The sequence below is a fragment of the Engystomops pustulosus genome, unplaced genomic scaffold (assembly GCF_040894005.1).
Source record: "Engystomops pustulosus unplaced genomic scaffold, aEngPut4.maternal MAT_SCAFFOLD_239, whole genome shotgun sequence".
In the NCBI taxonomy this organism is placed as follows: domain Eukaryota; kingdom Metazoa; phylum Chordata; class Amphibia; order Anura; family Leptodactylidae; genus Engystomops; species Engystomops pustulosus.
In genome coordinates, this window is record NW_027285118.1 from 57,161 (window position 1) to 81,955 (window position 24,795).

A 24,795-nucleotide genomic window follows, 5' to 3' on the forward strand; every position below is an offset into this window, starting at 1 on the left:
GGACACACAGGACATGGCAGCTCCCTGTGTATGGGGGGTGTAGTCACAGAGGGGTCAGAGCGCCCATGCTGACCCCTGACCACTGCTGGCTATGATAGAAAGGTGTCAGGACACAGGACATGGCAGCTCGCTGTGTATGGAGGGTGTAGTCACAGAGGGGTCAGAGCACCCATGCTGACCCCTGACCACTGCTGGCTATGATAGAAAGGTGTCAGGACACAGGACATGGCAGCTCGCTGTGTATGGGGGGTGTAGTCACAGAGGGGTCAGAGCACCCATGCTGACCCCTGACCACTGCTGGCTATGATAGAAAGGTGTCAGGACACACAGGACATGGCCGCTCGCTGTGTATGGGGGGTGTAGTCACAGAGGGGTCAGAGCGCCCATGCTGACCCCTGACCACTGCTGGCTATGATAGAAAGGTGTCAGGACACACAGGACATGGCAGCTCGCTGTGTATGGGGGGTGTAGTCACAGAGGGGTCAGAGCACCCATGCTGACCACTGCTGGCTATGATAGAAAGGTGTCAGGACACACAGGACATGGCAGCTCGCTGTGTATGGGGGATGTAGTCACAGAGGGGTCAGAGCACCCATGCTGACCCCTGACCACTGCTGGCTATGATAGAAAGGTGTCAGGACACACAGGACATGGCAGCTCGCTGTGTATGTGGGGTGTAGTCACAGAGGAGTCAGAGCGCCCATGCTGACCCCTGACCACTGCTGGCTATGATAGAAAGGTGTCAGGACACACAGGACATGGCAGCTCGCTGTGTATGGGGGGTGTAGTCACAGAGGGGTCAGAGCACCCATGCTGACCCCCTGACCACTGCTGGCTATGATAGAAAGGTGTCAGGACACAGGACATGGCAGCTCGCTGTGTATGGGGGGTGTAGTCACAGAGGGGTCAGAGCACCCATGCTGACCCCTGACCACTGCTGGCTATGATAGAAAGGTGTCAGGACACACAGGACATGGCCGCTCGCTGTGTATGGGGGGTGTAGTCACAGAGGGGTCAGAGCGCCCATGCTGACCCCTGACCACTGCTGGCTATGATAGAAAGGTGTCAGGACACACAGGACATGGCAGCTCGCTGTGTATGGGGGGTGTAGTCACAGAGGGGTCAGAGCACCCATGCTGACCACTGCTGGCTATGATAGAAAGGTGTCAGGACACACAGGACATGGCAGCTCGCTGTGTATGGGGGGTGTAGTCAAAGAGGGGTCAGAGCCCCCATGCTGACCCCTGACCACTGCTGGCTATGATAGAAAGGTGTCAGGACACACAGGACATGGCAGCTTGCTGTGTATGGGGAGGTGTAGTCACAGAGGGGTCAGAGCGCCCATGCTGACCCCTGACCATGGCTGGCTATGATAGAAAGGTGTCAGGACACACAGGACATGGCTGCTCGCTGTGTATGGGGGATGTAGTCACAGAGGGGTCAGAGCGCCCATGCTGACCCCTGACCACTGCTGGCTATGATAGAAAGGTGTCAGGACACAGGACATGGCTGCTCGCTGTGTATGGGGGGGTGTAGTCACAGAGAGGTCAGAGCGCCCATGCTGACCCCTGACCACTGCTGGCTATGATAGAAAGGTGTCAGGACACAGGACATGGCAGCTCGCTGTGTATGGGGGTGTAGTCACAGAGGGGTCAGAGCACCCATGCTGACCCCTGACCACTGCTGGCTATGATAGAAAGGTGTCAGGACATGGCAGCTCACTGTGTATGGGGGTGTAGTCACAGAGAGGTCAGAGCGCCCATGCTGACCCCTGACCACTGCTGGCTATGATAGAAAGGTGTCAGGACACACAGGACATGGCAGCTCCCTGTGTATGGGGGGTGTAGTCACAGAGGGGTCAGAGCGCCCATGCTGACCCCTGACCACTGCTGGCTATGATAGAAAGGTGTCAGGACACAGGACATGGCAGCTCGCTGCGTATGGAGGGTGTAGTCACAGAGGGGTCAGAGCACCCATGCTGACCCCTGACCACTGCTGGCTATGATAGAAAGGTGTCAGGACACAGGACATGGCAGCTCGCTGTGTATGGGGGGTGTAGTCACAGAGGGGTCAGAGCGCCCATGCTGACCCCTGACCACTGCTGGCTATGATAGAAAGGTGTCAGGACACAGGACATGGCAGCTCGCTGTGTATGGGGGGTGTAGTCACAGAGGGGTCAGAGCACCCATGCTGACCCCTGACCACTGCTGGCTATGATAGAAAGGTGTCAGGACACACAGGACATGGCCGCTCGCTGTGTATGGGGGGTGTAGTCACAGAGGGTTCAGAGCGCCCATGCTGACCCCTGACCACTGCTGGCTATGATAGAAAGGTGTAAGGACACACAGGACATGGCAGCTCGCTGTGTATGGGGGGTGTAGTCACAGAGGGGTCAGAGCACCCATGCTGACCACTGCTGGCTATGATAGAAAGGTGTCAGGACACACAGGACATGGCAGCTCGCTGTGTAAGGGGGATGTAGTCACAGAGGGGTCAGAGCACCCATGCTGACCCCTGACCACTGCTGGCTATGATAGAAAGGTGTCAGGACACACAGGACATGGCAGCTCGCTGTGTATGTGGGGTGTAGTCACAGAGGAGTCAGAGCGCCCATGCTGACCCCTGACCACTGCTGGCTATGATAGAAAGGTGTCAGGACACACAGGACATGGCAGCTCGCTGTGTATGGGGGGTGTAGTCACAGAGGGGTCAGAGCACCCATGCTGACCCCCTGACCACTGCTGGCTATGATAGAAAGGTGTCAGGACACAGGACATGGCAGCTCACTGTGTATGTGGGGTGTAGTCACAGAGGGGTCAGAGCACCCATGCTGACCCCCTGACCACTGCTGGCTATGATAGAAAGGTGTCAGGACACAGGACATGGCAGCTCGCTGTGTATGGGGGGTGTAGACACAGACGGAGGGAAAATAAAGCACCCATGCTGACCCCTGACCACTGCTGGCTATGATAGAAAGGTGTCAGGACACACAGGACATGGCAGCTCGCTGTGTATGGGGGGGGTGTAGTCACAGAGGGGTCAGAGCGCCCATGCTTACCCCTGACCACTGCTGGCTATGATAGAAAGGTGTCAGGACACAGGACATGGCAGCTCGCTGTGTATGGGGGGTGTAGTCACAGAGGGGTCAGAGCGCCCATGCTGACCCCTGACCACTGCTGGCTATGATAGAAAGGTGTCAGGACACACAGGACATGGAAGCTCGCTGTGTATGGGGGAGTGTAGTCACAGAGGGGTCAGAGCGCCCATGCTGACCCCTGACCACTGCTGGCTATGATAGAAAGGTGTCAGGACACAGGACATGGCAGCTCGCTGTGTATTCGGGGGAGAAGGGTCCTCCTGACCTCTGTGACCTCTCTGCACTTCTCACCTTCCACATGATGTGACACATAAAATGAGGTTTCAGTAGATTTAATGATTGGGGGAGATGCATGTGTAGCGGATCCTCCCTCGTTTGCTGTCACCGAGGCATGCACTTATTATAAAATCTATAAAGGGTTAAAAAAAGAAAACAGAGGCCCCGCCCTCCAACAGAGCAAACCACACCCCTGCCCACAGAAATGCCAGCTGGCCACACCCCTGTCTGGAGGTCAGGACTAGTACACAGGCCACGGTGACCCCCACAATATACATTCTACCTGGTAATATGCGCACCCCTCCCCCTTATGCTGTCCCATAATGCACAGCAGCTGTCCACCAATCCTCTAATAGCAGGAGGGGATCCTCATTCTGCAGTCTCTGATTGGACGGTTCTTCATATGGATTGGGGGGGCGGGTCCCGTCGCCGTCACTGCTGCGTCTTCAGCGATTCTGCACAGGAGCCTCCCCTACAACATAAAAGAAAGTGAGATACAGGGGGGCCACGTATCACCCCCAACAGCACCCGAGTCCATACAGCTACACCCCCTGCAGTAGAGGAGCCGACGAGTCCATACAGCTACACCCCCTGCAGGAGAGGAGCCGACTACACACAGCTACACCCCCTGCAGGAGAGGAGCCGACTACACACAGCTACACCCCCTGCAGGAGAGGAGCCGACGAGTCCATACAGCTACACCCCCTGCAGGAGAGGAGCCGACGAGTCCATACAGCTACACCCCCTGCAGGAGAGGAGCCGACTACACACAGCTACACCCCCTGCAGGAGAGGAGCTGACTACACACAGCTACACCCTCTGCAGGAGAGGAGCCGACGAGTCCATACAGCTACACCCCCTGCAGGAGAGGAGCCGACAAGTCCATACAGCTACACCCCCTGCAGGAGAGAAGCCGACTACACACAGCTACACCCCTGCAGGAGAGGAGCCGACTACACACAGCTACACCCCCGGCAGGAGAGGAGCACCCGAGTCCATACAGCTACACCCCCTGCAGTAGAGGAGCCGACGAGTCCATACAGCTACACCTCTAGCTCCACCCCCCCCCCCTAGTTCTGAGGATGGTACTGCCTCTAGCTCCACCCCCTCCTAGTGCAGAGGATGGTATCGCCTCTAGCTCCACCCCCTCCTAGTGCAGAGGAAGTATCGCCTCTAGCTCCACCCCCTCCTAGTGCAGAGGATGGTACCGCCTCTAGCTCCACCCCTCCTAGTGCAGAGGATGTATCGCCTCTAGCTCCACCCCCTCCTAGTGCAGAGGATGTATCGACTCTAGCTCCACCCCCTCCTAGTGCAGAGGATGGTATCGCCTCTAGCTCCACCCCCTCCTAGTGCAGAGGATGGTATCGCCTCTAGCTCCACCCCCTCCTAGTGCAGAGGATGGTATCGCCTCTAGCTCCACCCCCTCCTAGTGCAGAGGATGGTATCGCCTCTAGCTCCACCCCCTCCTAGTGCAGAGGATGGTATCGCCTCTAGCTCCACCCCCTCCTAGTGCAGAGGATGGTATCGCCTCTAGCTCCACCCCCTCCTAGTGCAGAGGATGTATCGCCTCTAGCTCCACCCCCCAGTGCATAGGATGTATCGCCTCTAGCTCCACCCCCCAGTGCAGAGGATGGTACCGCCTCTAGCTCCACCCCCCAGTGAAGAGGATGGGAGGGGCAGTTACTCACCACATGGGGAAACGTGTCGGGTATTCAGCGGCTCCAACATTCTGTCCTCCCATCCCTGCAATCAGAGGAAAATGTAATACACAGGGGAGGGGCCAGTGTACAGTATAGAGGAGGGGCCAGTGTATGGAGGGGGAGGGGACAGTGTACAGTATAGAGGGGGAGGAGGAGAGGCCAGTGTACAGTATAGAGGAGGAGGGGCCAGTGTACAGTACAGAGGAGGAGGAGGGGCCAGTGTACAGTACAGAGGAGGAGGAGGGGCCAGTGTACAGTACAGAGGAGAGGGGCCAGTGTACAGTATAGAGGGGAGGGGCCAATGTACAGTATAGAGGGGGAGGGGCCAGTGTACAGTATAGAGGAGGGGGAGGAGGGTCCAGTGTACAGTATAGAGGAGGAGGAGGGGGCAGTGTACAGTATAGAGGAGGAGGAGGGGGCAGTGTACAGTATAGGGGAGGAGGGGGCAGTGTACAGTATAGGGGGGGCGGGGGCAGTGTACAGTATAGAGGAGGGGGCAGTGTACAGTATAGGGGAGGAGGGGCCAGTGTACAGTGAGGAGGAAGAGGAGGGGCAGTGTACAGTATAGAGGAGGAGGGGCCAGTGTACAGTATAGAGGAGGAGGAGGGGCCAGTGTACAGTATAGAGGGGGAGGGGCCAGTGTACAGTATAGAGGGGGAGGGGCCAGTGTACAGTATAGAGGAGGGGCCAGTGTACAGTATAGAGGAGGGGCCAGTGTACAGTATAGAGGAGGGGGCAGTGTACAGTATAGGGGAGGAGGAGGGGCCAGTGTACAGTATAGAGGAGGAGGGGCCAGTGTACAGTATAGAGGAGGAGGGGCCAGTGTACAGTATAGAGGAGGGGGCAGTGTACAGTATAGGGGAGGAGGAGGGGGCAGTGTACAGTATAGAGGAGGAGGAGGGGCCAGTGTACAGTATAGAGGAGGAGGAGGGTCCAGTGTACAGTATAGAGGAGGAGGAGGGGGCAGTGTACAGTATAGGGGAGGAGGGGCCAGTGTACAGTGAGGAGGAAGAGGGGCCAGTGTACAGTATAGAGGAGGAGGAGGGGCCAGTGTACAGTATAGAGGAGGGTCCAGTGTACAGTATAGAGGAGGAGGAGGGGGCAGTGTACAGTATAGAGGAGGAGGAGGGGCCAGTGTACAGTATAGAGGAGGAGGAGGGGGCAGTGTACAGTATAGAGGAGGAGGAGGGGGGGCCAGTGTACAGTATAGAGGAGGAGGAGGGGGGGCCAGTGTACAGTATAGAGGAGGGGGAGGAGGGGCCAGTGTACAGTATAGAGGAGGGGGAGGAGGGGCCAGTGTACAGTATAGAGGAGGGGGAGGAGGGGCCAGTGTACAGTATAGAGGAGGGGGAGGAGGGGCCAGTGTACAGTATAGAGGAGGGGGAGGAGGGGCCAGTGTACAGTATAGAGGAGGGGGAGGAGGGTCCAGTGTACAGTATAGAGGAGGGGGAGGAGGGTCCAGTGTACAGTATAGAGGAGGGGGAGGAGGGTCCAGTGTACAGTATAGAGGAGGAGGAGGGGGCAGTGTACAGTATAGAGGAGGAGGGGGCAGTGTACAGTATAGAGGAGGAGGAGGGGCCAGTGTACAGTATAGAGGAGGGGGAGGAGGGGCCAGTGTACAGTATAGAGGAGGGGGAGGAGGGGCCAGTGTACAGTATAGAGGAGGGGGAGGAGGGGCCAGTGTACAGTATAGAGGAGGGGGAGGAGGGGCCAGTGTACAGTATAGAGGAGGGGGAGGAGGGGCCAGTGTACAGTATAGAGGAGGGGGAGGAGGGGCCAGTGTACAGTATAGAGGAGGGGGAGGAGGGGCCAGTGTACAGTATAGAGGAGGAGGAGGAGGGGCCAGTGTACAGTATAGAGGAGGGGAGGAGGGGCCAGTGTACAGTATAGAGGAGGGGAGGAGGGGCCAGTGTACAGTATAGAGGAGGGGCCAGTGTACAGTATAGAGGAGGGGAGGAGGGGCCAGTGTACAGTATAGAGGAGGGGAGGAGGGGCCAGTGTACAGTATAGAGGAGGGGAGGAGGGGCCAGTGTACAGTATAGAGGAGGGGCCAGTGTACAGTATAGAGGAGGGGAGAAGGGGCCAGTGTACAGTATAGAGGAGGAGGAGGGGCCAGTGTACAGTATAGAGGAGGAGGAGGGGCCAGTGTACAGTATAGAGGGGGAGGAGGGGCCAGTGTACAGTATAGAGGGGGAGGGGCCAGTGTACAGTATAGAGGAGGAGGGGCCAGTGTACAGTATAGAGGAGGAGGGGCCAGTGTACAGTATAGAGGAGGAGGAGGGGCCAGTGTACAGTATAGAGGAGGAGGAGGGGCCAGTGTACAGTATAGAGGAGGAGGAGGGGCCAGTGTACAGTATAGAGGGGGAGGAGGAGGGGCCAGTGTACAGTATAGAGGGGGAGGAGGAGAGGCCAGTGTACAGTATAGAGGGGGAGGAGGAGAGGCCAGTGTACAGTATAGAGGAGGAGGAGGGGCCAGTGTACAGTATAGAGGAGGAGGAGGAGGGGCCAGTGTACAGTATAGAGGAGGAGGAGGGGCCAGTGTACAGTATAGAGGAGGAGGAGGGGCCAGTGTACAGTATAGAGGAGGAGTGGGAGGGGCCAGTGTACAGTATAGAGGGGGAGGAGGAGAGGCCAGTGTACAGTATAGAGGAGGAGGAGGAGGGGCCAGTGTACAGTACAGAGGAGGAGGAGGGGCCAGTGTACAGTACAGAGGAGGAGGAGGGGCCAGTGTACAGTACAGAGGAGGAGGAGGGGCCAGTGTACAGTATAGAGGGGGAGGGGCCAGTGTACAGTATAGAGGGGGAGGGGCCAGTGTACAGTATAGAGGGGGAGGGGCCAGTGTACAGTATAGAGGAGGAGGAGGGGGCAGTGTACAGTATAGAGGAGGGGGAGGGGCCAGTGTACAGTATAGAGGGGGAGGGGCCAGTGTACAGTATAGAGGGGGAGGGGCCAGTGTACAGTATAGAGGGGGAGGGGCCAGTGTACAGTATAGAGGAGGAGGGGCCAGTGTACAGTATAGAGGAGGAGGGGCTAGTGTACAGTATAGAGGAGGAGGAGGAGAGGCCAGTGTACAGTATAGAGGAGGGGGCGGGGCAGTGTACAGTATAGAGGAGGAGGAGGGGCAGTGTACAGTACAGAGGAGGAGGGGCAGTGTACAGTACAGAGGAGGAGGGGCAGTGTACAGTACAGAGGAGGAGGGGCAGTGTACAGTATAGAGGATGGCAGTGTACAGTATAGAGGAGGAGGAGGAGGGGCCAGTGTACAGTATAGAGGAGGGGGCAGTGTACAGTATAGAGGAGGAGGAGGGGCCAGTGTACAGTATAGAGGAGGGGGCGGGGCAGTGTACAGTATAGAGGAGGAGGAGGAGGGGCCAGTGTACAGTATAGAGGAGGAGGGGGCGGGGCAGTGTAAGGTATAGAGGAGGGGGCGGGGCAGTGTACAGTATAGAGGAGGGGGCGGGGCAGTGTACAGTATAGAGGGGGCGGGGCAGTGTACAGTATAGAGGAGGGGGCGGGGCAATGTACAGTATAGAGGAGGAGGGGCCGTGTACAGTATAGAGGAGGAGGGGCAGTTAACAGTATAGAGGAGGAGGAGGGGCCAGTGTACAGTATAGAGGAGGAGGAGGGGCCAGTGTACAGTATAGAGGAGGGGCGGGGCAGTGTACAGTATAGAGGAGGGGGCGGGGCAGTGTACAGTATAGAGGAGGGGGCGGGGCAGTGTACAGTATAGAGGAGGGGGCGGGCAGTGTACAGTATAGAGGAGGAGGGGGCGGGGCCAGTGTACAGTATAGAGGAGGAGGGGCGGGGCAGTGTACAGTATAGAGGAGGGGCGGGGCAGTGTACAGTATAGAGGAGGGGGCGGGGCAGTGTACAGAATAGAGGAGGGGGCGGGGCAGTGTACAGAATAGAGGAGGGGGCGGGGCAGTGTACAGTATAGAGGAGGGGCGGGGCAGTGTACAGTATAGAGGAGGAGGGGCGGGGCAGTGTACAGTATAGAGGAGGAGGGGCGGGGCAGTGTACAGTATAGAGGAGGAGGGGCGGGGCAGTGTACTGTATAGAGGAGGAGGGGCGGGGCAGTGTACAGTATAGAGGAGGGGCAGTGTACAGTATAGGGGGGGCGGGGGCAGTGTACAGTATAGAGGGGGAGGGGGCAGTGTACAGTATAGAGGGGGCGGGGGCAGTGTACAGTATAGAGGGGGCGGGGCAGTGTACAGTATAGAGGGGGCGGGGGCAGTGTACAGTACAGGGGGGGCGGGGGCAGTGTACAGTATAGGGGGGGCGGGGGCAGTGTACAGTATAGGGGGGGCGGGGGCAGTGTACAGTATAGGGGGGGCGGGGGCAGTGTACAGTATAGGGGGGGCGGGGGCAGTGTACAGTATAGGGGGGGCGGGGGCAGTGTACAGTATAGAGGGGGCGGGGGCAGTGTACAGTATAGGGGGGGCGGGGGCAGTGTACAGTATAGAGGAGGGGGCGGGGGCAGTGTACAGTATAGAGGAGGGGGCGGGGGCAGTGTACAGTATAGAGGAGGGGCAGTGTACAGTATAGAGGCGGAGGAGGGGCAGTGTACAGTATAGAGGAGGAGGAGGGGCAGTGTGCAGTATAGAGGAGGGGGCGGGGGCAGTGTACAGTATAGAGGAGGAGGAGGGGCAGTGTGCAGTATAGAGGAGGGGGCGGGGGCAGTGTACAGTATAGAGGAGGAGGAGGGGCAGTGTGCAGTATAGAGGAGGGGGCGGGGCAGTGTACAGTATAGAGGAGGGGGCGGGGGCAGTGTACAGTATAGAGGAGGAGGAGGGGCAGTGTGCAGTATAGAGGAGGGGGCGGGGGCAGTGTACAGTATAGAGAGGGCGGGGCAGTGTACAGTATAGAGGGGGCGGGGGCAGTGTACAGTATAGGGGGGGCGGGGGCAGTGTACAGTATAGGGGGGGCGGGGGCAGTGTACAGTATGGGGGGGCGGTGGCAGTGTACAGTATAGGGGGGGCGGTGTACAGTATAGGGGGGGCGGGGGCAGTGTACAGTATAGAGGAGGGGACGGGGGCAGTGTACAGTATAGGGGGGGGGCGGGGGCAGTGTACAGTATAGCGGGGGCAGTGTACAGTATAGGGGGGGCGGTGTACAGTATAGGGGGGCGGGGGCAGTGTACAGTATAGAGGAGGGGACGGGGGCAGTGTACAGTATAGGGGGGGGCGGGGGCAGTGTACAGTATAGGGGGGGGGCGGGGCAGTGTACAGTATAGGGGGGGCAGTGTACAGTATAGGGGGGCGGGGCAGTGTACAGTATAGAGGAGGAGGAGGGGCAGTGTACAGTATAGAGGAGGGGGCGGGGGCAGTGTACAGTATAGCGGGGGCAGTGTACAGTATAGGGGGGGCGGGGGCAGTGTACAGTATAGCGGGGGCAGTGTACAGTATAGGGGGGCGGGGGCAGTGTACAGTATAGGGGGGGCGGGGCAGTGTACAGTATAGGGGGGGCGGGGGCAGTGTACAGTATAGCGGGGGCAGTGTACAGTATAGGGGGGGCAGTGTACAGTATAGGGGGGGCAGTGTACAGTATAGGGGGGGGGGGGCAGTGTACAGTATAGCGGGGGCAGTGTACAGTATAGGGGGGGCGGGGGCAGTGTACAGTATAGGGGGGGCGGGGCAGTGTACAGTATAGAGGGGGGACGGGGGCAGTGTACAGTATAGGGGGGGCGGTGGCAGTGTACAGTATGGGGGGGCGGTGGCAGTGTACAGTATAGAGGAGGGGACGGGGGCAGTGTACAGTATAGGGGGGGCGGTGTACAGTATAGGGGGGGCGGGGGCAGTGTACAGTATAGAGGAGGGGACGGGGGCAGTGTACAGTATAGGGGGGGCGGGGGCAGTGTACAGTATAGAGGAGGGGACGGGGGCAGTGTACAGTATAGGGGGGCGGGGGCAGTGTACAGTATAGCGGGGGCAGTGTACAGTATAGGGGGGCGGGGCAGTGTACAGTATAGGGGGGGGGCGGGGGCAGTGTACAGTATAGCGGGGGCAGTGTACAGTATAGCGGGGGCAGTGTACAGTATAGGGGGGGCGGGGGCAGTGTACAGTATAGAGGAGGAGGGGCAGTGTACAGTATAGAGGAGGGGGCGGGGGCAGTGTACAGTATAGAGGGGGCGGGGGCAGTGTACAGTATAGAGGGGGCGGGGCAGTGTACAATATAGGGGGGCGGGGCAGTGTACAGTATAGGGGGGGCAGTGTACAGTAAAGGGGGGGCGGGGGCAGTGTACAGTATAGGGGGGCGGGGGCAGTGTACAGTATAGAGGAGGAGGGGCAGTGTACAGTATAGGGGGGCGGGGGCAGTGTACAGTATAGCGGGGGCAGTGTACAGTATAGGGGGGGCGGGGGCAGTGTACAGTATAGCGGGGGCAGTGTACAGTATAGGGGGGGCGGGGGCAGTGTACAGTATAGCGGGGGCAGTGTACAGTATAGGGGGGCGGGGCAGTGTACAGTATAGGGGGGGCGGGGGCAGTGTACAGTATAGCGGGGGCAGTGTACAGTATAGGGGGGCGGGGGCAGTGTACAGTATAAGGGGGCGGGGGCAGTGTACAGTATAGGGGGGGCGGGGGCAGTGTACAGTATAGCGGGGGCAGTGTACAGTATAGGGGGGCGGGGCAGTGTACAGTATAGGGGGGGCGGGGGCAGTGTACAGTATAGCGGGGGCAGTGTACAGTATAGGGGGGCGGGGGCAGTGTACAGTATAGGGGGGCGGGGGCAGTGTACAGTATAGGGGGGCGGGGGCAGTGTACAGTATAGGGGGGGCGGGGGCAGTGTACAGTATAGCGGGGGCAGTGTACAGTATAGGGGGCAGGGGCAGTGTACAGTATACGGGGGGCGGGGGCAGTGTACAGTATAGCGGGGGCAGTGTACAGTATAGGGGGGCGGGGGCAGTGTACAGTATAGGGGGGGCGGGGGCAGTGTACAGTATAGCGGGGGCAGTGTACAGTATAGGGGGGGCGGGGGCAGTGTACAGTATAGCGGGGGCAGTGTACAGTATAGGGGGCGGGGGCAGTGTACAGTATAGGGGGGCGGGGGCAGTGTACAGTATAGGGGGGGCAGTGTACAGTATAGGGGGCGGGGGCAGTGTACAGTATAGGGGGGCGGGGGCAGTGTACAGTATAGCGGGGGCAGTGTACAGTATAGGGGGGCGGGGGCAGTGTACAGTATAGGGGGGCGGGGGCAGTGTACAGTATAGCAGGGGCAGTGTACAGTATAGGGGGGCGGGGGCAGTGTACAGTATAGGGGGGCGGGGGCAGTGTACAGTATAGCGGGGCAGTGTACAGTATAGGGGGGCGGGGGCAGTGTACAGTATAGGGGGGGCGGGGGCAGTGTACAGTATAGCGGGGGCAGTGTACAGTATAGGGGGGGCGGGGGCAGTGTACAGTATAGCGGGGGCAGTGTACAGTATAGGGGGGCGGGGGCAGTGTACAGTATAGGGGGGGCAGTGTACAGTATAGGGGGGCGGGGGCAGTGTACAGTATAGGGGGGCGGGGGCAGTGTACAGTATAGCGGGGGCAGTGTACAGTATAGGGGGGGCAGTGTACAGTATAGCGGGGGCAGTGTACAGTATAGGGGGGCGGGGGCAGTGTACAGTATAGCGGGGGCAGTGTACAGTATAGCGGGGGCAGTGTACAGTATAGGGGGGCGGGGGCAGTGTACAGTATAGCGGGGGCAGTGTACAGTATAGGGGGGCGGGGGCAGTGTACAGTATAGGGGGGCGGGGGCAGTGTACAGTATAGCGGGGGCAGTGTACAGTATAGGGGGGCGGGGGCAGTGTACAGTATAGGGGGCGGGGGCAGTGTACAGTATAGGGGGGCGGGGGCAGTGTACAGTATGGGGGGGCGGGGGCAGTGTACAGTATAGGGGGGGCGGGGGCAGTGTACAGTATAGCGGGGGCAGTGTACAGTATAGGGGGGCGGGGGCAGTGTACAGTATACGGGGGGCGGGGGCAGTGTACAGTATAGGGGGCGGGGGCAGTGTACAGTATAGGGGGGGCGGGGGCAGTGTACAGTATAGCGGGGGCAGTGTACAGTATAGGGGGGGCGGGGGCAGTGTACAGTATAGCGGGGGCAGTGTACAGTATAGGGGGGCGGGGCAGTGTACAGTATAGGGGGGCGGGGGCAGTGTACAGTATAGCGGGGGCAGTGTACAGTATAGGGGGGCGGGGGCAGTGTACAGTATAGGGGGGCGGGGGCAGTGTACAGTATAGCGGGGGCAGTGTACAGTATAGCGGGGGCAGTGTACAGTATAGGGGGGCGGGGGCAGTGTACAGTATAGGGGGGCGGGGGCAGTGTACAGTATAGCGGGGGCAGTGTACAGTATAGGGGGGCGGGGGCAGTGTACAGTATAGGGGGGCGGGGGCAGTGTACAGTATAGCGGGGGCAGTGTACAGTATAGGGGGGCGGGGGCAGTGTACAGTATAGGGGGGCGGGGGCAGTGTACAGTATAGGGGGGGCGGGGGCAGTGTACAGTATAGCGGGGGCAGTGTACAGTTTAGCGGGGGCAGTGTACAGTATAGGGGGGCGGGGGCAGTGTACAGTATAGCGGGGGCAGTGTACAGTATAGGGGGGCGGGGGCAGTGTACAGTATAGGGGGGCGGGGGCAGTGTACAGTATAGCGGGGGCAGTGTACAGTATAGGGGGGCGGGGGCAGTGTACAGTATAGGGGGGCGGGGGCAGTGTACAGTATAGCGGGGGCAGTGTACAGTATAGGGGGGCGGGGGCAGTGTACAGTATAGCGGGGGCAGTGTACAGTATAGGGGGGCGGGGGCAGTGTACAGTATAGGGGGGCGGGGGCAGTGTACAGTATAGCGGGGGCAGTGTACAGTATAGGGGGGGCGGGGGCAGTGTACAGTATAGCGGGGGCAGTGTACAGTATAGGGGGGCGGGGGCAGTGTACAGTATAGGGGGGCGGGGGCAGTGTACAGTATAGCGGGGGCAGTGTACAGTATAGCGGGGGCAGTGTACAGTATAGGGGGGCGGGGGCAGTGTACAGTATAGGGGGGCGGGGGCAGTGTACAGTATAGCGGGGGCAGTGTACAGTATAGGGGGGGCGGGGGCAGTGTACAGTATAGCGGGGGCAGTGTACAGTATAGGGGGGGCGGGGGCAGTGTACAGTATAGGGGGGCGGGGGCAGTGTACAGTATAGGGGGGCGGGGGCAGTGTACAGTATAGGGGGGCGGGGGCAGTGTACAGTATAGCAGGGGCAGTGTACAGTATAGGGGGGCGGGGGCAGTGTACAGTATAGGGGGGCGGGGGCAGTGTACAGTATAGCGGGGGCAGTGTACAGTATAGGGGGGCGGGGGCAGTGTACAGTATAGGGGGGCGGGGGCAGTGTACAGTATAGGGGGGCGGGGGCAGTGTACAGTATAGGGGGGCGGGGGCAGTGTACAGTATAGGGGGGCGGGGGCAGTGTACAGTATAGCGGGGGCAGTGTACAGTATAGGGGGGCGGGGGCAGTGTACAGTATAGCGGGGGCAGTGTACAGTATAGGGGGGCGGGGGCAGTGTACAGTATAGGGGGGCGGGGGCAGTGTACAGTATAGGGGGGCGGGGGCAGTGTACAGTATAGGGGGGCGGGGGCAGTGTACAGTATAGGGGGGCGGGGGCAGTGTACAGTATAGGGGGGCGGGGGCAGTGTACAGTATAGCGGGGGCAGTGTACAGTATAGGGGGGCGGGGGCAGTGTACAGTATAGGGGGGCGGGGGCAGTGTACAGTATAGGGGGGCGGGGGCAGTGTACAGTATAGGGGGGCGGGGGCAGTGTACAGTATAGGGGGGCGGGGGCAGTGTACAGTATAGGGGGGCGGGGGCAGTGTACAGTATAGAGGAGGGGGCGGGGCAGTGTACAGTATAGAGGAGGGGGCGGGGCAGTGTGTCCCGGGCCGCACCTTGCCGGTAGTACAGTCCGTTCACCGTGCTCCCGTAGCTCCTCCAGGCCAGGTGGATGGCGGTGCCGCTCACTATAATCCATGACAGCAGCAGCTTGAAGATGGTGACCCGGAAGTCGTTGTTCTCCCAGTCCCGGGAGAAGTCAGAGAAGAGGCCGAGCACAGAGCCCAGAAGCGTGGAGAGGAGCTCCATCACCCCGGCACTGCAAGCGCCGCCCCGCCCGACTGACAGCCCATCACAAGTAAAGGGGCGGAGCCTAGGCGAGGAGGAGCTACATCTCCCTGAGACTTTAAGCACCGCCCCTTCTAAAGGTCAATCAGCAGTAAAGGGACGGAGGCCGAGAGGGAAAAGAAACCTCGTCAAGCCAGGACTGCGACTCCCTGTTCATCCAGTGCTGCTCCCTATGCTCTGACGTCACACTGCCCCCTGTATCTCCTGTGACATCACACTGTCCCCTGTATCTCCTGTGCTGTGACATCACACTGCCCCCTGTATCTCCTGTGACATCACACTGTCCCCTGTATCTCCTGTGCTGTGACGTCACACTGCCCCCTGTATCTCCTGTGCTGTGACATCACACTGCCCCCTGTATCTCCTGTGACATCACACTGCCCCCTGTATCTCCTGTGCTGTGACATCACACTGCCCCCTGTATCTCCTGTGCTGTGACATCACACTGCCCCCTGTATCTCCTGTGCTGTGACATCACACTGTCCCCTGTATCTCCTGTGACATCACACTGCCCCCTGTATCTCCTGTGCTGTGACATCACACTGCCCCCTGTATCTCCTGTGACATCACACTGCCCCCTGTATCTCCTGTGCTGTGACATCACACTGCCCCCTGTATCTCCTGTGCTGTGACATCACACTGCCCCCTGTATCTCCTGTGACATCACACTGCCCCCTGTATCTCCTGTGCTGTGACATCACACTGCCCCCTGTATCTCCTGTGCTGTGACATCACACTGTCCCCTGTATCTCCTGTGCTGTGACATCACACTGCCCCCTGTATCTCCTGTGACATCACACTGTCCCCTGTATCTCCTGTGACATCACACTGCCCCCTGTATCTCCTGTGCTGTGACATCACACTGCACCCTGTATCTCCTGTGCTGTGACATCACACTGCCCCCTGTATCTCCTGTGCTATGACGTCACACTGCCCCCTGTATCCCCTGTGACATCACACTGTCCCCTGTATCTCCTGTGCTGTGACATCACACTGCCCCCTGTATCTCCTGTGACATCACACTGTCCCCTGTATCTCCTGTGCTGTGACATCACACTGCCCCCTGTATCTACTGTGACATCACACTGTCCCCTGTATCTCCTGTGCTGTGACATCACACTGCCCCCTGTATCTCCTGTGACATCACACTGTCCCCTGTATCTCCTGTGCTGTGACATCACACTGCCCCCTGTATCTCCTGTGCTGTGACATCACACTGCCCCCTGTATCTCCTGTGCTGTGACATCACACTGCCCCCTGTATCTCCTGTGACATCACACTGCCCCCTGTATCTCCTGTGCTGTGACATCACACTGTCCCCTGTATCTCCTGTGCTGTGACATCACACTGCCCCCTGTATCTCCTGTGCTGTGACATCACACTGTCCCCTGTATCCCCTGTGCTGTGACATCACACTGCCCCCTGTATCTCCTGTGCTGTGACGTCACACTGCCCCCTGTATCTCCTGTGACATCACACTGCCCCCTGTATCTCCTGTGCTGTGACATCACACTGCCCCCTGTATCTCCTGTGCTGTGACATCACACTGTCCCCTGTATCCCCTGTGCTGTGACATCACACTGCCCCCTGTATCTCCTGTGCTGTGACATCACACTGCCCCCTGTATCTACTGTGACATCACACTGTCCCCTGTATCTCCTGTGCTGTGACATCACACTGCCCCCTGTATCTCCTGTGCTGTGACATCACACTGTCCCCTGTATCTCCTGTGCTGTGACATCACACTGCCCCCTGTATCTCCTGTGCTGTGACATCACACTGCCCCCTGTATCTCCTGTGACATCACACTGTCCCCTGTATCTCCTGTGCTGTGACATCACACTGCCCCCTGTATCTCCTGTGCTGTGACATCACACTGCCCCCTGTATCTCCTGTGCTGTGACATCACACTGTCCCCTGTATCTCCTGTGCTGTGACATCACACTGTCCCCTGTATCTCCTGTGACATCACACTGTCCCCTGTATCTCCTGTGACATCACACTGCCCCCTGTATCTCCTGTGCTGTGACATCACACTGCACCCTGTATCTCCTGTGCTGTGACATCACACTGCCCCCTGTATCTCCTGTGCTATGACGTCACACTGCCCCCTGTATCTCCTGTGCTGTGACATCACACTGTCCCCTGTATCTCCTGTGCTGTGACATCACACTGCCCCCTGTATCTCCTGTGCTGTGACATCACACTGCCCCCTGTATCTCCTGTGCTGTGACATCACACTGTCCCCTTTATCTCCTGTGCTGTGACATCACACTGCCCCCTGTATCTCCTGTGACATCACACTGCACCCTGTATCTCCTGTGCTGTGACATCACACTGCCCCCTGTATCTCCTGTGACATCACACTGCACCCTGTATCTCCTGTGCTGTGACATCACACTGTCCCCTGTATCTCCTGTGACATCACACTGTCCCCTGTATCTCCTGTGCTGTGACATCACACTGCCCCCTGTATCTCCTGTGCTGTGACATCACACTGCCCCCTGTATCTCCTGTGCTGTGACATCACACTGCCCCCTGTATCTCCTGTGCTGTGACATCACACTGCCCCCTGTATCTCCTGTGCTGTGACATCACACTGCCCCCTGTATCTCCTGTGACATCATACTGCCCCCTGTATCTCCTGTGCTATGACATCACACTGCCCCCTGTATCTCCTGTGACATCACACTGCCCCCTGTATCTCCTGTGCTGTGACATCACACTGCCCCCTGTATCTCCTGTGCTGTGACATCACACTGCCCCCTGTATCTCCTGTGCTGTGACATCACACTGCCCCCTGTATCTCCTGTGACATCACACTGTCCCCTGTATCTCCTGTGCTGTGACATCACACTGTCCCCTGTATCTCCTGTGACATCACACTGCCCCCTGTATCTCCTGTGCTGTGACATCACACTGTCCCCTGTATCCCCTGTGCTGTGACATCACACTGCCCCCTGTATCTCCTGTGACATCACACTGCCCCCTGTATCTCCTGTGCTGTGACATCACACTGCCCCCTGTATCTCCTGTGCTGTGACATCACACTGCCCCCTGTATCTCCTGTGACATCACACTGCCCCCTGTATCTCCTGTGCTGTGACATCACACTGTCCCCTGTATCTCCTGTGACATCACACTGTCCCCTGTATCTCCTGTGCTGTGACATCACACTGCCCCCTGTATCTCCTGTGCTATGACATCACACTGCCCCCTGTATCTCCTGTGCTGTGACATCACACTGCCCCCTGTATCTCCTGTGCTGTGACATCACACTGCCCCCTGTATCCCCTGTGCTGTGACATCACACTGTCCCCTGTATCTCCTGTGCTGTGACATCACACTGTCCCCTGTATCTCCTGTGCTGTGACATCACACTGCCCCCTGTATCCCCTGTGCTGTGACATCACACTGCCCCCTGTATCTCCTGTGCTGTGACATCACACTGCCCCCTGTATCTCCTGTGCTGTGACATCACACTGCCCCCTGTATCTCCTGTGCTGTGACATCACACTGCCCCCTGTATCCCCTGTGCTGTGACATCACACTGCCCCCTGTATCTCCTGTGACATCACACTGTCCCCTGTATCTCCTGTGCTGTGACATCACACTGCCCCCTGTATCTCCTGTGCTGTGACATCACACTGCCCCCTGTATCCCCTGTGCTGTGACATCACACTGCCCCCTGTATCTCCTGTGACATCACACTGTCCCCTGTATCTCCTGTGCTGTGACATCACACTGCCCCCTGTATCCCCTGTGCTGTGACATCACACTGCCCCCTGTATCCCCTGTGCTGTGACATCACACTGCCCCCTGTATCTCCTGTGCTGTGACATCACACTGCCCCCTGTATCTCCTGTGCTGTGACATCACACTGCCCCCTGTATCTCCTGTGACATCACACTGCCCCCTGTATCTCCTGTGCTGTGACATCACACTGCCCCCTGTATCTCCTGTGACATCACACTGTCCCCTGTATCTCCTGTGCTGTGACATCACACTGTCCCCTGTATCTCCTGTGCTGTGACATCACACTGTCCCCTGTATCCCCTGTGCTGTGACATCACACTGCCCCCTGTATCTCCTGTGCTGTGACATCACACTGCCCCCTGTATCTCCTGTGCTGTGACATCACACTGCCCCCTGTATCTCCTGTGCTGTGACATCACACTGTCCCCTGTATCTCCTGTGACATCACACTGCCCCCTGTATCTCCTGTGCTGTGACATCACACTGCCCCCTGTATCTCCTGTGCTGTGACATCACACTGTCCCCTGTATCTCCTGTGCTGTGACATCACACTGCCCCCTGTATCTCCTGTGCTGTGACATCACACTGTCCCCTGTATCTCCTGTGACATCACACTGTCCCCTGTATCTCCTGTGCTGTGACATCACACTGCCCCCTGTATCTCCTGTGCTGTGACATCACACTGCCCCCTGTATCTCCTGTGCTGTGACATCACACTGTCCCCTGTATCTCCTGTGACATCACACTGTCCCCTGTATCTCCTGTGCTGTGACATCACACTGCCCCCTGTATCTCCTGTGCTGTGACATCACACTGCCCCCTGTATCTCCTGTGCTGTGACATCACACTGCCCCCTGTATCTCCTGTGCTGTGACATCACACTGCCCCCTGTATCTCCTGTGCTGTGACATCACACTGCCCCCTGTATCTCCTGTGCTGTGACATCACACTGTCCCCTGTATCTCCTGTGCTGTGACATCACACTGCCCCCTGTATCTCCTGTGCTGTGACATCACACTGCCCCCTGTATCTCCTGTGACATCACACTGTCCCCTGTATCTCCTGTGCTGTGACATCACACTGCCCCCTGTATCCCCTGTGCTGTGACATCACACTGCCCCCTGTATCTCCTGTGCTGTGACATCACACTGCCCCCTGTATCTCCTGTGCTGTGACATCACACTGTCCCCTGTATCTCCTGTGCTGTGACATCACACTGCCCCCTGTATCTCCTGTGCTGTGACATCACACTGCCCCCTGTATCTCCTGTGCTGTAACGTCACACTGCCCCCTGTATCTCCTGTGCTGTGACATCACACTGCCCCCTGTATCTCCTGTGCTGTGACATCACACTGCCCCCTGTATCTCCTGTGCTGTGACATCACACTGCCCCCTGTATCTCCTGTGCTGTAACGTCACACTGCCCCCTGTATCTCCTGTGACATCACACTGCCCCCTGTATCTCCTGTGCTGTGACATCACACTGCACCCTGTATCTCCTGTGACATCACACTGCCCCCTGTATCTCCTGTGCTGTGACATCACACTGTCCCCTGTATCTCCTGTGACATCACACTGCCTCCTGTATCTCCTGTGACATCACACTGCACCCTGTATCTCCTGTGCTGTGACATCACACTGCCCCCTGTATCTCCTGTGCTGTGACATGACACTGCCCCCTGTATCTCCTGTGCTGTGACATCACACTGCCCCCTGTATCTCCTGTGCTGTGACATCACACTGTCCCCTGTATCTCCTGTGCTGTGACATCACACTGTCCCCTGTATCTCCTGTGCTGTGACATCACACTGCCCCCTGTATCTCCTGTGCTGTGACATCACACAGTCCCCTGTATCTCCTGTGCTGTGACGTCACACTGCCCCTGTATCTCCTGTGCTGTGACATCACACTGTCCCCTGTATCTCCTGTGCTGTGACATCACACTGTCCCCTGTATCTCCTGTGCTGTGACATCACACTGCCCCCTGTATCTCCTGTGCTGTGACATCACACTGTCCCCTGTATCTCCTGTGCTGTGACATCACACTGTCCCCTGTATCTCCTGTGCTGTGACGTCACACTGCCCCCTGTATCTCCTGTGCTGTGACGTCACACTGCCCCCTGTATCTCCTGTGCTGTGACATCACACTGCCCCCTGTATCCCCTGTGCTGTGACATCACACTGCCCCCTGTATCTCCTGTGACATCACACTGCCCCCTGTATCTCCTGTGACATCACACTGCCCCCTGTATCTCCTGTGCTGTGACATCACACTGCCCCCTGTATCTCCTGTGACATCACACTGCCCCCTGTATTTCCTGTGCTGTGACATCACACTGTCCCCTGTATCTCCTGTGACATCACACTGCCCCCTGTATCTCCTGTGCTGTGACATCACACTGTCCCCTGTATCTCCTGTGACATCACACTGCCCCCTGTATCTCCTGTGACATCACACTGCCCCCTGTATCTCCTGTGACATCACACTGCCCCCTGTATTTCCTGTGCTGTGACATCACACTGTCCCCTGTATCTCCTGTGCTGTGACATCACACTGTCCCCTGTATCTCCTGTGCTGTGACATCACACTGCCCCCTGTATCTCCTGTGCTGTGACATGACACTGCCCCCTGTATCTCCTGTGCTGTGACATCACACTGCCCCCTGTATCTCCTGTGCTGTGACATCACACTGCCCCCTGTATCTCCTGTGCTGTGACATCACACTGCCCCCTGTATCTCCTGTGCTGTGACATGACACTGCCCCCTGTATCTCCTGTGCTGTGACATGACACTGCCCCCTGTATCTCCTGTGCTGTGACATCACACTGCCCCCTGTATCCCCTGTGCTGTGACATCACACTGCCCCCTGTATCCCCTGTGCTGTGACATCACACTGCCCCCTGTATCCCCAGTGCTGTGACATCACACTGCCCCCTGTATCTCCTGTGACATCACACTGCCCCCTGTATCTCCTGTGCTGTGACATCACACTGCCCTTTGTATCTCCTGTGCTGTGACATCACACTGCCCCCTGTATCTCCTGTGGCATCACACTGCACCCTGTATCTCCTGTGCTGTGACATCACACTGCCCCCTGTATCTCCTGTGCTGTGACATCACACTGCCCCCTGTATCTCCTGTGCTGTGACATCACACTGCCCCCTGTATCTCCTGTGCTGTGACATCACACTGCCCCCTGTATCTCCTGTGCTGTGACATCACACTGTCCCCTGTATCTCCTGTGCTGTGACATCACACTGCCCCCTGTATCTCCTGTGCTGTGACATCACACTGTCCCCTGTATCTCCTGTGCTGTGACATCACACTGCCCCCTGTATCCCCTGTGCTGTGACATCACACTGCCCCCTGTATCTCCTGTGCTGTGACATCACACTGCCCCCTGTATCTCCTGTGACATCACACTGCCCCCTGTATCTCCTGTGCTGTGACATCACACTGTCCCCTGTATCTCCTGTGCTGTGACATCACACTGCCCCCTGTATCTCCTGTGCTGTGACATCACACTGTCCCCTGTATCCCCTGTGCTGTGACATCACACTGCCCCCTGTATCTCCTGTGCTGTGACGTCACACTGCCCCCTGTATCTCCTGTGACATCACACTGCCCCCTGTATCTCCTGTGCTGTGACATCACACTGCCCCCTGTATCTCCTGTGCTGTGACATCACACTGTCCCCTGTATCCCCTGTGCTGTGACATCACACTGCCCCCTGTATCTCCTGTGCTGTGACGTCACACTGTCCCCTGTATCTCCTGTGACATCACACTGCCCCCTGTATCTCCTGTGCTGTGACATCACACTGCCCCCTGTATCTCCTGTGACATCACACTGCCCCCTGTATCTCCTGTGACATCACACTGCCCTTTGTATCTCCTGTGACATCACACTGCCCCCTGTATCTCCTGTGACATCACACTGCCCTTTGTATCTCCTGTGACATCACACTGCCCCCTGTATCTCCTGTGACATCACACTGCCCCCTGTATCTCCTGTGACATCACACTGCCCCCTGTATCTCCTGTGCTGTGACATCACACTGTCCCCTGTATCTCCTGTGCTGTGACATCACACTGCCCCCTGTATCCCCTGTGCTGTGACATCACACTGCCCCCTGTATCTCCTGTGCTGTGACATCACACTGCCCCCTGTATCTCCTGTGCTGTGACATCACACTGTCCCCTGTATCTCCTGTGCTGTGACATCACACTGCCCCCTGTATCTCCTGTGCTGTGACATCACACTGCACCCTGTATCTCCTGTGCTGTGACATCACACTGTCCCCTGTATCTCCTGTGCTGTGACATCACACTGCCCCCTGTATCTCCTGTGCTGTGACATCACACTGCCCCCTGTATCCCCTGTGCTGTGACATCACACTGTCCCCTGTATCTCCTGTGCTGTGACATCACACTGCCCCCTGTATCTCCTGTGACATCACACTGCCCCCTGTATCTCCTGTGACATCACACTGTCCCCTGTATCTCCTGTGCTGTGACATCACACTGTCCCCTGTATCTCCTGTGCTGTGACATCACACTGCCCCCTGTATCTCCTGTGCTGTGACATCACACTGCCCCCTGTATCTCCTGTGCTGTGACATCACACTGCCCCCTGTATCTCCTGTGCTGTGACATCACACTGCCCCCTGTATCTCCTGTGCTGTGACATCACACTGCCCCCTGTATCTCCTGTGCTGTGACATCACACTGCCCCCTGTATCCCCTGTGCTGTGACATCACACTGTCCCCTGTATCTCCTGTGCTGTGACATCACACTGCCCCCTGTATCTCCTGTGCTGTGACATCACACTGTCCCCTGTATCTCCTGTGCTGTGACATCACACTGCCCCCTGTATCTCCTGTGCTGTGACATCACACTGCCCCCTGTATCTCCTGTGCTGTGACATCACACTGCCCCCTGTATCTCCTGTGCTGTGACATCACATTGTCCCCTGTATCTCCTGTGCTGTGACATCACACTGCCCCCTGTATCTCCTGTGACATCACACTGCCCCCTGTATCTCCTGTGCTGTGACATCACACTGTCCCCTGTATCTCCTGTGCTGTGACATCACACTGTCCCCTGTATCTCCTGTGCTGTGACATCACACTGTCCCCTGTATCTCCTGTGCTGTGACATCACACTGCCCCCTGTATCTCCTGTGCTGTGACATCACACTGCCCCCTGTATCTCCTGTGCTGTGACATCACACTGCCCCCTGTATCTCCTGTGCTGTGACATCACACTGCCCCCTGTATCTCCTGTGCTGTGACATCACACTGCCCCCTGTATCTCCTGTGCTGTGACATCACACTGTCCCCTGTATCTCCTGTGCTGTGACGTCACACTGCCCCCTGTATCTCCTGTGCTGTGACGTCACACTGCCCCCTGTATCCCCTGTGCTGTGACATCACACTGCCCCCTGTATCTCCTGTGCTGTGACATCACACTGCCCCCTGTATCTCCTGTGCTGTGACATCACACTGCCCCCTGTATCTCCTGTGCTGTGACATCACACTGCCCCCTGTATCTCCTGTGCTGTGACATCACACGGCCCCCTGTATCTCCTGTGCTGTGACATCACACTGCCCCCTGTATCTCCTGTGACATCACACTGTCCCCTGTTTCTCCTGTGCTGTGACATCACACTGTCCCCTGTATCTCCTGTGCTGTGACATCACACTGCCCCCTGTATCTCCTGTGACATCACACTGCCCCCTGTATCTCCTGTGACATCACACTGTCCCCTGTATCTCCTGTGCTGTGACATCACACTGCCCCCTGTATCTCCTGTGACATCACACTGTCCCCTGTA

General features: G+C 58.0%; 1 protein-coding gene across 1 annotated transcript; it reads right to left on the reverse strand.

The window, feature by feature from the left end:
* Positions 1 to 3,413: 3,413 nt before the first annotated feature.
* On the reverse strand, positions 3,414 to 15,214 carry TCTA (T cell leukemia translocation altered). The gene is made up of 3 exons (XM_072132131.1): positions 14,971 to 15,214; positions 5,062 to 5,116; positions 3,414 to 3,845 (listed from the first exon to the last, which is right to left on the reverse strand). Exons 1-3 carry the CDS (start codon positions 15,161 to 15,163, stop codon positions 3,806 to 3,808), a joined length of 288 nt encoding a protein of 95 aa, XP_071988232.1. The 5' UTR covers positions 15,164 to 15,214; the 3' UTR covers positions 3,414 to 3,805.
* Between the last annotated feature and the right edge of the window lie 9,581 nt (positions 15,215 to 24,795).